At 44.0% G+C, this 12,960-nt stretch overlaps 1 protein-coding gene across 1 annotated transcript in view; it reads right to left on the reverse strand.

Annotated features, from left to right (window-relative positions):
* LOC126470750 (segmentation protein even-skipped-like) overlaps positions 1-12,960 on the reverse strand; it is a 79,961-nt gene that overhangs the window by 11,757 nt on the left and 55,244 nt on the right. The window contains exon 2 of the mRNA XM_050098756.1: positions 9,898-10,091. Within this exon, the coding sequence (XP_049954713.1) occupies positions 9,898-10,091 (194 nt within the window). The remainder of the gene's footprint in view (positions 1-9,897; positions 10,092-12,960) is intronic.

The raw sequence follows: 12,960 nt of genomic DNA on the forward strand, positions 1-12,960 counted from the left end.
ATTTCGCCTTTTTAAAAAAAAGTAACGGAAGTTCTGATAAAGTTATGGGACTAAATTTGTGATTTTTCGTAAAATTTTACTGGCTTTTCTAGAATGAGGGAATACATAAATGATTACCCCAATTGTGCTCTGATGTCTGCGTTGGGGACGTATTTTTATCAGCACCTTATATTATTCGGAAAGCTTTGTTTCAGAGAATACCTAAGGAAGTGAACATTCAGTATTCTTGAGAGATAACTGTTTCCTGCTCAATGAACGCTGGTGACTACACCAATCCACATTGTGGTTCCAAGTAAGATTTAAGTGGAAAAGGTTTCTCATTTAACTTTTCGTTCGTGGGGATGGTGTGTTATTTCTACATAAGAAAAAGTCTCTGGCACATTGAAGCTTGGAGGCGCTGCCAGCGACTATGCACCGTATAACAGAAAATACCTCGTACCAACATTAGCCATTTGTTGTCCTGCTAATTTTATGATATGTATGAGAAATGTATCATATACCTCGAGAACAAGTCCTCTAAATTTATCCACCAAAGGTTCTTGAGAACAAAGATTGCCTTTCTTCGAAGTACTACATTTGCTTTTCTTGAGTACCATAATTACACTTTTGTATGGACTACACCAACTTAGTACCATCCTAGGAGTGCACTTTGGTTGTGAAACTGCATGGAATCGATGCCTGATAAGTATTTACGTATTGCAATGTTTGTTTCGTTTTGAGTAAGTACAAAAAATAGGTGCGTATAACTTATTTTTTCTGGAAACATCAAAGGGCTGCTACGCTTAACGTACTCATTGGACATACAGATCCAAGTTGGAAATGACTACTGTCCCCATTCTGTGAAAATGTTTCGAATTTAGGTTAGAGCATAGGCGCCCTTGTCGACCAAATTCTGAAAATTAAATTTGCTGGCTGAACACCAAGCACAGCCAACTCGGAGGCACTTAGCGACATAACGGCAAAGCGTAGTCTGCTACAGTAAAGATCCAAGTTCGAATGGCGAGCGGCAAACATTTGATGTGACAGGAGCATTCATCAACCCGTACTGCGCTGGAGGATGAACCTTTCATTCGTCGTTATGTACAATCTTTCCATTCATAATCTTGGCTCTGTAAAGATGAGTTCAATAATAGCCCAAGGCACGTGCTTGTTAATAGTTCCAGCTGTTTACATTATTTAATGGCACTAAAACGTGGAAAATCGAAATAAATCTCAGAACTACAACGAAAACTAGCAGAGAGGAGATGGGAGATGCAGCAACGTCAAGACTCGCTGATCAAATATGAAATTGCCAGGTTTATCAGCAATTGTAGATTACACATTAGAAAGACAACAGCATGACTCAAAAACATAATCTAAATGTTTAGAATTAAAATGTAATATTCAATAAGCAAATATTCAAGAAGCAAACTACCTCAACTATACTCGAAAGAAGAGTCTGAAAGTAAATTAGGTGTATTGGGAAAATAGAGTAATTATTTAATAATCGAAAATTTTAAGTGTATTAGTAGCAATAGTAGTAGTAGTAGTAGTAATTTTATTCATTTGTATATCAGGTTTACAAGGATATTGGGAATGTCTTGGTATTTCAATTCAAGAGCAGTAAAAATATAATTCTTATATATAGGCATTTATATACATACAGATCTAATTTGACAAGAATGGAATCGGAAGTTTGCCGTAGCCTTATAGTAGGAATCATCCCGGTATTTGTGTGGTGAAATTTAGTGAAACCACGTAAAACGTAAATCACATTTTCTGGATAAAAGCTAAAGTCCCAAATTTCCCGAACACAGCGCTAATATGTTTCAAACCATCCTACGTCACTCGGTTTGTCCCTAGTGTACAATACTGTTTTACAAAGAAGTTATTTAATAATGCAAAAGGCTAGTGTAACACTGCATATTCATTTCTGGTTCCCTGTCACTGTACACTCTATACGCACATTGCTTCATAATGTTACACTGCACTATCGGCTGATTTCAGGACTATAGCGACGATCTCTGGTTTCCATTTTGAGTAACGGAACTTCTCATTTGCTAGTCTGAAAAACTGAGTCAGCATCTCTCTATAACAACTGAGATATATAGCCCAGAAAGAGGATAAAGTATTGGTATTACACATTGCGTAGCTATGGAAGTACGTTTCTCCATATAAGAAAAATAGGAAGGAATAAACATGCTGTGAAACTGTCATGTGAAATGACAGATGTTTTATTAACGCTGTTACTACTTATATGTCTTAAATTTTTTACCAAGCTCCTACTCTGTGTTGTGTAAGCATTCTTTCAATGTATAGACTGTATTGTTTAACAGGTTCTTTTTAATTGTCGTTTTAAATAAGTTTGTTTTAGTAATGTCTTTAATCTCCTTGGACAATTTATCGTACAGTTTTATTAAAGTTCACTCTAGTTCTTGTTACACGACCATGGACAGAGCTGTTTTTGCAATAATTATCAATGTTTTTTTTTATGTGTGCAAGTGGTTGGTAAATGTACTCGCACAGTGTAGTTAAAATCCCCAGCGTTTTGAACAGATCTTTACAATGGACTCCATTACCGCTTTTGGTTATTATTCTGATCGTCCTTTTCTGTAATTTGAAAATGGTGTTTACATTTTATGCATTTGTTCCCAAAAGGTGTCAAAGTCTGTAAATCATGTACAGGTTTTGTATGGCATCTTACAACAATATTGATGGTTTGAGTTAGGTTGTTTAGAGGAACTCATGCGATAACAGTACAGACAAACAAGTTTACTGCAAAGGAAGTAGCACATTTACAGACGTGGATTCACAACCGACTGAACTGACCGGTTTCAATGACAATCATATTCTCTTCTCAGTAGTTGCTACACAAAACTTATATATAAAACAAGAAAATTTTAAAAATTAAATCATACAATACTCAAATTAGTTGTTGGCTGCTGAATACATAGGCAACACGTAACGCTGTTTTTTTCTGATATCTATTTCGATCAGAATCACACCTAGATTCGTATGCTCTTTGTTAGGAACACGCCGAATTTCTGATGATATTTCTTACATAACGGAAGTAACTGACTGATAAATGTCTTACTGAATTAGTGATTAATAAAGCACATGCTAGATATTTTTCCCATAACAAGAACGTATTTAATAGGCTTACATTCCAATCTACAGACCTGAAGACACGTATCTATAATTGTAAAGGATGCAAATGGAAGTCGAAGGTATCGTGGAATACACAGATCCTCTTAATGAGGCTATCCGGCAGAACGTTTATTCAAATCCTCATCCAGATGCAGGCTCTCCTCGGTTTTCCTAAATCGCTTAGCCCGAATTCCAGGATCGTTCCTTTAAAAACATACGTCTAATTTCCTTCTCCATTCTCCCCCTAATCCGAATCTGCCCTTAGTCTCTAATAACATCTTCCTTGACGGGACGCTACACCCTAGTTTTCTTTCCTTTTCTTAAAGAGATGTTTAAAAGCTTCTGGATTTATGAGTTGAAAGAAACAGACAAGTGTCTGTAATGCAATATAGCTTTCCTTCTAACAACAGAAAACCCGAGCTCGTAATATTTCCAGACGGGCTACAGGAAAGGAACAAACATTAAAATCATCTACTAGCATATACTTGAGAATTAGTTAATAACAGAGATTTACTGATATCTGCTAGTGGCGCAGTTACAAAAACAGAATAACGTTGACTACTTTCATAATGAATTAAAGAGAGTTCGCCTTTTTTCTAGTAATCAATTATGGTTCTGCTTTAATACCCAAATACGTTTCACCACAGTTATGACATCCTCAATGGGTCTTCCCTTTTATTGTTCCTGAAATATATACACAGAGATTTATTCATGTGTTTCTGTATACATACATAATTTGTGTAGGGTACATACGTATTTCAGGAACAATAAAAGGAGATAAAATCCTCTGAGGATGCCACAGTTGTGGTGAATCATCTTTGGGTATTAAAGCAAAACAATAATTGTGACTGGCAAATAGGTGGACCCTCTTCAATTCATTATTATTTTTGTGCAAGCGTGGGAACAGGTTAAAATTCCAATATGGTAGTTGACTACTTTCGTTATCCGTCTGCAAGAGTTAACGGAATGGAATGATTTACACAATATCTACGCCATCTATTGGTAATCACGAACCTTGTAAACGCTTTGTAATACAAGCTTCTGCTATTCTGTTCTGTTTACCATGAAAATAATTTCCAAGTGTTTGTAGATAATTTTACTTTTGCGCACTTAATTTTCACAGCAATGAGAACATAAGTACTTATACTGGAAAAAGTGTTGGAAATATCTGCTGGAACTGATAGATGACTTAAAGCTAAAATTAGGGCAGATGCTTCATTGCTGTTGATAGGAGTGTTATAACGCGAGATACGTAACCTGTCGGAGCTTACGGTGCAAGTTTCGTCACTGAGTCGGGATCGTGAAGTAGCATTCAATTAATACCCACACTCATCACAGGAGGCTCTGAATGGCTTCTTGCTCAAGCGTTTTACTTCTTGTTGTAACCTGTTACCATAAAACAATTATCACTTTTCTCGGCTGCCGCATACACGGCGTAAAACACCGACAACAGCTGTCTAAAAGGTTGTCTTCTACGGCCAATAAAAGCTACTTTTTCGGATAACATTTTATAATATAATGGCAGAGCGGCAATCTCGTGTTTTGTGTGTGTGTGTGTGTGTGTGTGTGTGTGTGTGCGTGGGTGCGTACGTTTGTGTGAGCGATTGTCCAGTTATTGTGTAATGATGGCAGTAGGGGCAGCAGGCACACCGAAACTTTTATCACGGCGATGCTAATTGTGCCAGCTGAGTTCGCGGGTTGTAAAATCCTTTAAGAGCCATCAAACAAAAATAACAACATTAACACACACACACACACACGCACACACACACACACACAGACGGAGAGAGAGGGAGAGGGAGAGAGAGAGAGAGAGAGAGAGAGAGAGAGAGATACTGAAAGAGAACAGGGCGGCATCCCTTTGAACCTTTCGGAAGCTCGGTCCGTGCGGTTTTATTTCACTTTTCGCCCCCTGCCTTTCTTCTACACACAAGTGGTGCGTCCCAGGCTACCGTTATACACTTCACTTCACTCCACCACCGTGAAAGTTGACTAGTTTAGAAAGAACATTTACCGTTCAAGGGGAGCTTTATTTCGACTCTCCTTCCTCTTACTTTAGTTCCTATCAGAAGTTACCAGCAGTAATTAATTTTGCTTCGATGAAACACCACCCGAACAGGAAATTCATGCAGTACTCGTTGACAGAACTTCGTGAGTCTTCCGGTTGGAAATCCTTCAAGAGACAACGAAAACTGTTCTTTGTATTGAAAAATGTGAGGTCTATCATGGGAGAGCGCGAATTCGGATGACGTTCACTTTCACAATTTGTATAAAACCTCAAAAATAAATTATTGTAATACCTACAACGTATCTCAGAATTCATCTGCGGCAGGAACTCATTGATAACTTCTACCTAAATGCTTTAGACAACCAGCATCTGTAGAAAAAAAAAATCCAATTTTTGAGTCTGTTGTGTGGTCAAATGGAAACTCTACGAATCACATTCAGGATATTGAACGACAGCTTCATTATTCATTGCGAGAATAGAGGACAAAATAGTTCCCCATCGTTCGGCTAGGCCTTGCTCACTACTTGGTCTCTCACTTGTGACCGTTTCGGCATTGTCCAGCTCAAGCATAAATGTTCTCTATTATTATCAAATAACACACTAAATAGCATTACTGTACCATTTAGTACACAAAAAGTCTTCATTCTAGAAGCTCTTTTAGCAAAGAAAACATTAGGTCAACGGTTCTAGCGCTGAAGTAAACCACCGGATTGTATAGTAAACACACTGATGAGTGGAGCAAAGACGGATAAATGCAGCAGATTTTATGAAATTACACGATTTCCATGAAATACAAGAACCAGGCTGTGCTGAGTTATTAATGTGGCATTTGATCCTAATTAAAAATCATGTGCGGAATATTCATCACGCGACACAGGTGACTGCAGTTTTAGTCTTTAGTTTCTGTCGTGAAGTTGCTTTACCCATCAACACTGTTGCTATTACAAGATAATTCCCTTAAAATAAGACCTTTCGATATCACAGCATTCTTACTGAAACATCATGTATTAGGCCATTAAATTATGTGTACATGGTGACGATTATTGAACTATGTGAAAAAAACGTAAATGAGAAGCAAACTATGGCGTGCACGTCACTACAGATATTCGTATTTAGGTTAGGACATGTTTAATATGCCTGTCATCATTGGCGATGATGTGTCGCAGAGGAATAGCGAAGTTCTGCATGACCCGCTGAAGTGTTGGAACATCGATGCTGTCGATGCCCTCCTGAATGGCTGTTTTCAGCTCAGAAATGGTTTTGGTGTTATTGCTGTACACTTTGTTTTTAATACACTCCTGGAAATTGAAATAAGAACACCGTGAATTCATTGTCCCAGGAAGGGGAAACTTTATTGACACATTCCTGGGGTCAGATACATCACATGATCACACTGACAGAACCACAGGCACATAGACACAGGCAACAGAGCATGCACAATGTCGGCACTAGTACAGTGTACATCCACCTTTCGCAGCAATGCAGGCTGCTATTCTCCCATGGAGACGATCTTAGAGATGCTGGATGTAGTCCTGTGGAACGGCTTGCCATGCCATTTCCACCTGGCGCCTCAGTTGGACCAGCGTTCGTGCTGGACGTGCAGACCGCGTGAGACGACGCTTCATCCAGTCCCAAACATGCTCAATGGGGGACAGATCCGGAGATCTTGCTGGCCAGGATAGTTGACTTACACCTTCTAGAGCACGTTGGGTGGCTCGGGATACATGCGGACGTGCATTGTCCTGTTGGAACAGCAAGTTCCCTTGCCGGTCTAGGAATGGTCGAACGATGGGTTCGATGACGGTTTGGATGTACCGTGCACTATTCAGTGTCCCCTCGACGATCACCAGTGGTGTACGGCCAGTGTAGGAGATCGCTCCCCACACCATGATGCCGGGTGTTGGCCCTGTGTGCCTCGGTCGTATGCAGTCCTGATTGTGGCGCTCACCTGCACGGCGCCAAACACGCATACGACCATCATTGGCACCAAGGCAGAAGCGACTCTCATCGCTGAAGACGACACGTCTCCATTCGTCCCTCCATTCACGCCTGTCGCGACACCACTGGAGGCGGGCTGCACGATGTTGGGGCGTGAGCGGAAGACGGCCTAACGGTGTGCGGGACCGTAGCCCAGCTTCATGGAGATGGTTGCGAATGGTCCTCGCCGATACCCCAGGAGCAACAGTGTCCCTAATTTGCTGGGAAGTGGCGGTGCGGTCCCCTACGGCACTGCGTTAGGATCCTACGGTCTTGGCGTGCATCCGTGCGTCGCTGCGGTCCGGTCCCAGGTCGACGGGCACGTGCACCTTCCGCCGACCACTGGCGACAACATCGATGTACTGTGGAGACCTCATGCCCCACGTGTTGAGCAATTCGGCGGTACGTCCACCCGGCCTCCCGCATGCCCACTATACGCCCTCGCTCAAAGTCCGTCATCTGCACATACGGTTCACGTCCATGCTGTCACGGCATGCTACCAGTGTTAAAGACTGCGATGGAGCTCCGTATGCCACGGCAAACTGGCTGACACTGACGGCGGCGGTGCACAAATGCTGCGCAGCTAGCGCCATTCGACGGCCAACACCGCGGTTCCTGGTGTGTCCGCTGTGCCGTGCGTGTGATCATTGCTTGTACAGCCCTCTCGCAGTGTCCGGAGCAAGCATGGTGGGTCTGACACACCGGTGTCAATGTGTTCTTTTTTCCATTTCCAGGAGTGTATATCCCCACATAAGAGTCGCGTGTGTTCAGATTCGGAGAATATGGCGGCCAATCAAGGACCATGCCAGTGGCCTCTGGGTACCCAAGAGCCAGAATGCGAGCCCCAAACTGCTCCTGCAGAACATCAAACACTCTCCTGCTTCAATGGCGTCGAGCTCCATCTTCCGTGAACCATATACACTACTGACCATTAAAATTGCTACACCAAGAAGAAATGCAGGTGATAAACGGGTATTCATTGGACAAATATATTATACTAGAACTGACATGTGATTAAATTTTCACGCAGTTTGGGCGCATAGACCCTGAGAAATCTGTACCCACAACAACTACCTCTGGCCGTAATAACGGCCTTGATACGCCTGGGCATTGAGTCAAACAGAGCTTGGATGGCGTGTACAGGTACAGCTGCCCATGCAGCTTCAACACGATACCACAGTTCATCAAGAGTAGTGACTGGCGTTTTGAGACGAGCCAGTTGCTCGGCCACCATTGACCAGACGTTTTCAATTGGTGAGAGATCTGGAGAATGTGCTGGCCAGGGCAGCAGTCGAACATTTTCTGTATCCAAAAAAGGCCCGTACAGGCCCTGCAACATGCGGTCGTGCTGTTCCGCAGGGATCGAATGAGTGGTAGAGCCACAGGTCGTAACACATCTGAAATGTAACGTCCACTGTTCAAAGTGCCGTCAATGCGAACAAGAGGTGACCGAGACGTGTAACCAATGGCACCTCATACCGTCACGCCAGGTCATACGCCAGTATGGCGATGACGAATACACGCTTCCAACGTGCGCTCACCGCGATGTCGTCGAACACGAATGCGACCATCATGATGCTGTAAACAGAACCTAGATTCATCCGAAAAAATGACGTTTTGTCATGCTTGCACCCAGGTTCGTCGCGGGCGCTCCTGTCTGTGATGCAGCGTCAAGGATAACCGCAGCGATGGTCTCCGAGCTGATAGTCCATGCTGCTGCAAATGGCTTCGAACTGTTCGGGCAGATGGTTGTTGTCTTTCGAACGTCCCCATCTGTTAACCCAGGGATCGAGTCGTGGCTGTACGATCCGTTACAGCCGTGCGGATAAGATGCCTGTTATCTCGACTGCTAGTGATACGAGGCCGTTGGGATCCAGCACGGGGTTCCGTATTACCCTCCTGAACCCACCGATTCCATATTCTGCTAACAGTCATCGGATATCGACCAACGCGAGCAGCAATGTCGCTATTCGATAAATCGCAATCGCCATAGGCTACAATCCGATCTTTATCTTTACACGAGGCATCACAACAACGTTTCACCAGGCAACGCCGGTCAACTGACGTTTGTGTATGAAAAATCGGTTGGAAACTTTCCTCATGTCAGCACGTTGTAGGTGTCGCCACCGGCGCCAACCTTGTGTGAATGCTCTGAAAAGCTAATCATTTGCATATCACAGCATCTTCTTCCTGTCGGTTAAATTTCACGTCTGTAGCGCGTCATCTTCGTGTTGTATCAATTTTAATGACCAGTAGTGTATTGTCGAAATTAGGGTCACTTTGGATAATGGGGATGAAATCATGTCCCAAAACCTTCACGTACCGTTCGGTAGCCATTAAAGCGTTTAGTAGGTCAGAGAAAAATCGAGAAACGTCCAGTGAAATCTTTGATAAAATCAGTACATACTTATTACTTTCGATATCGTCACTGAAAATAAGCAGGACGAGAATTCACCCTGGATTTCCTGATCGGATGTACTCCGTCGTGGGAGGTGCTCGAACGAATGTTCCTACTACGTCCTGCCGTTGTTCCTACTATTACACAAAAATTAGTGTCATCAGTGTTCAGGTTTTCGTCGACGGAAAAATCCTTATAAAAGGAACCATATATCATGTAGAGGAGATTGGGGGAATGTGATTTACAGTGTGTCGTTGAAGCAAGCATTCTGGCCATCGCGTGATGTAGTAAAATCACGGCAGTGTTATTCCAGGGCGGCCGGATAGCACCTGAACACAGCTCAGAGCATGCGCTTGATAGAAATAAAAGTGCAGGGAAGGTAAATTACCTTGATAGTGGACTCTGGTAAGTTGAGCTGTGAGGCGAGCTCGCAGCGGCGTGGCCTGGACACGTAGTTCTCCTTGTAGAACTCCTTCTCGAGCCGCGCCAGCTGCTCGCGGGTGAAGGCGGTCCGGTAGCGGCGGATGCTCTGGTCGTTCCCGCTGCTCGTCGCCGTGCTGCCCGTCGACATAGCCGGAGTCTCTGCGATCAGAAGACTTGTGTTCGCTGCTGTCCCCACAACTACTACTTCAATTGTCCTATCATAGTGCCACTGAACGCTCATTAATACTTCTTCCAATGAAGCGTAGGAAACATTTGTAGTATACAACCCTCACAGTTCAGTGAGAAAGCCTCTGAAGGGGTCGGAGAAGAGCTAGTGATAAATTGATGTTCTGAACTAGTCCGTGAACCGTGCGAATGGTGCAGCTGGCGGTGTACCGACAGTGACAGGTGGGGATCTGGGTTTGAATGCAGGTCATCCGCACAATTTTAATTTTACGCTCCCAGTCAACGGAACAAACGCTCAGTTCATTCTGTTCACAGTAAAATAATTGATTGCCAACAAACACACATTAATCAACCTCACCATGTGAGACACTACATTACTGATTGAGATTACTGCATGTGTTGTTTTAACTGAACGGTTCCCGTGAGATCACCGAAGTTGCGCTGTCGGGCGTGGTCGGCACTTGGATGGGTGACTATCCAGGCCACCATGCGCTGTTGCCATTTTTCAGGGTGCACTCAGCCTCGTGATACTAACTGAGGAGCTACTCGACCGAATAGTAACGGCTTCGGTCAAGAATACCATCATAACGACCGGGAGAGCGATGTGCTGACCCCATGCCCCTCCTATCCGCATCCTCCTCTGAGGATGACACGGCGGTCGGGTGGTCCCGATGGGCCACTTGTGGCCTTTAGACGGAGTGAAGTGGTTGTTTTAACTGACTCGACTGAAGCGCACGAGGCTTCTGCAGAAATAGGTTAACCACAGTATGGTTACAGGTCAGCTTCCGTTCTTGGCTGAATCCATGATCTACATTTCTACGAGATTTATATCGCTCTCTAAGACAGTCGCGCGGTTCCAGACTGTAGCGCCTAGAAGCTCATTTAGTGGGACTACAGTCTGGAGATAAGGTTAAGCTCGATATATGAAGGTTTTACTGTGAGTTCCCTAAATCGCTCCAGGCAAATGGGGTGGTTCTTTGAAAGGGCACGACTGATGTCCTTCCCCATACTTGACGCCACCCGAGTTTATGCTTCGTCTTTAATGACTTCGATATCAACGGGACGTTAAACCCAATCTGCCTTCTTTTTTTGCTGCTTTGGCTGCGAGGAGAATGGTTGTCTGGATGGCGGTTTCCGTTGTTGAGGAGGGTGACTGGCAACTCCCTCGGTGACGGAGAGCCCTGGGAACGCTAGACACAGAGAATTTGTCCCGTTCTCGAAAATGCGTTCAAGACTCCTTGCGACCCCTGGAGTCGCTGTGGAACCATGTCAGTTCTGGGAACTCCGAGGATGTTTGGCAAATCCCAGAATGGAGGTGTGTCGGTAGCTGCCAAGTATCGCTTTCCCTTGGACACTAACAGCTGTGATTGGCCTCCGTTATACCGAAAATTCTTCTGCAAGGAGCATGAGAGGCAGTGGAGGTTCAAAAATGGTTCAAATGGCTCTGAGCACTATGGGACTTAACTTCTGAGGTCATCAGTCCCCTAGAACTTAGAACTATTTAAACCTAACTAACCTAAGGACATTACACACGTCCATGCCCGAGGCAATATTCGTACCTGCGACCGTAGCGGTCGCGCGGTTCCAGACTGTAGCGCCTAGAACCGCTCGCCACCCCGGCCGGCGCAGTGGAGGTAGCAGGGGACAGAGTGACTAATGATAACTCGTCGCTGAGGTTGTTTATGAGACAGCCTGCCATAAGACGCCAAAGGCCAAAAGTAGCAGAGTACAGAAGCGAAAAGACTAGCTGCGTGAGGGGTTGGATACAGTATGGAGGACGCAAGGGCAGTTCAGTAAGGACCGGCGGAGAACGGAGAGGCGCAGCACTCACTGTGAAATAAATCGCCATAGTAAGCTTTCTGTAGCCTCCGCCCCTGTAGCAGCACTGTCAGCGCGGCGGATTGTCAAACAAAGGGGCCCGGGTACGGTTTCCGTAAGGTAGGAGACTGGGTGTTGTGTTGTCTTTACATCCGTATCGTCATAACTGACAGCCCACTGTTGACTTCGTCCCTTACGAAATCCCGTAAAAAAACTTTTTGTTGTTTCATGTCAGGGTGGACTGGAAGTGTCTAAAGTTGTAACACAGGCTAGTCTAAACTTTATTTGTCATAGTGTAAAGAAGGAGCGTCTATTAGACCATATGACCACAGAGACTAGAGGAGTCCTTACTTTCCAATGCGTAAAAGAATGTAAATGAATATTAAAGGATGTGAATAGAAACCTCGTGCAAGTAACAGTTAATCTCTCCACCTGTAAGTGTTAAATGTCCTACGTGCCGTCATTCCTTTTTCGGTGTCCGCAGTAATCTTTGTGTGATTCTAGGCTAGCCTCGTATATAGTGTCTGTATTTCTGGATTGGTTTCCCTACGGTTCGACGACTCTTATGGACGGACGATGGGTCCCGACTGTCAGATGGGTCACTGATTTCTCATTACAGTAATTCCCCGTGTCTCAAGGGGTGCTTCTTTTATAGCGAGGCTGGTGACCCAAAATAATTAGAGTTATCGGTGTTGGGAGAGTTGGTATTAAAAGCTTCGGAGAGCAGCTGACTTGATTAAGTAGTACACCTACGGCAGGGAACATTGTAGTTACAGTCTACTCTTGTTTGCTTCTTGTAAATACACGTCAGCTGGGAAATATAATTACCAGTCCTTAATCACCTTACAAACGTGAAGGATTCCAGGACGATAGACAACTCTCTGTATCCCTCGATCTTATGATAAACTGTCAGCTCATAATTACAAACGGAAGTGTTTACAGTCCTTAAGGAGAAGGACAAAAGTTAAATAATTGGCTTTCCCCGTGAAACAGTCGTTTGTTCGATGACTGTTGAGACTGCAGA

Source organism: Schistocerca serialis, chromosome 3, assembly GCF_023864345.2.
Source record: "Schistocerca serialis cubense isolate TAMUIC-IGC-003099 chromosome 3, iqSchSeri2.2, whole genome shotgun sequence".
In the NCBI taxonomy this organism is placed as follows: domain Eukaryota; kingdom Metazoa; phylum Arthropoda; class Insecta; order Orthoptera; family Acrididae; genus Schistocerca; species Schistocerca serialis.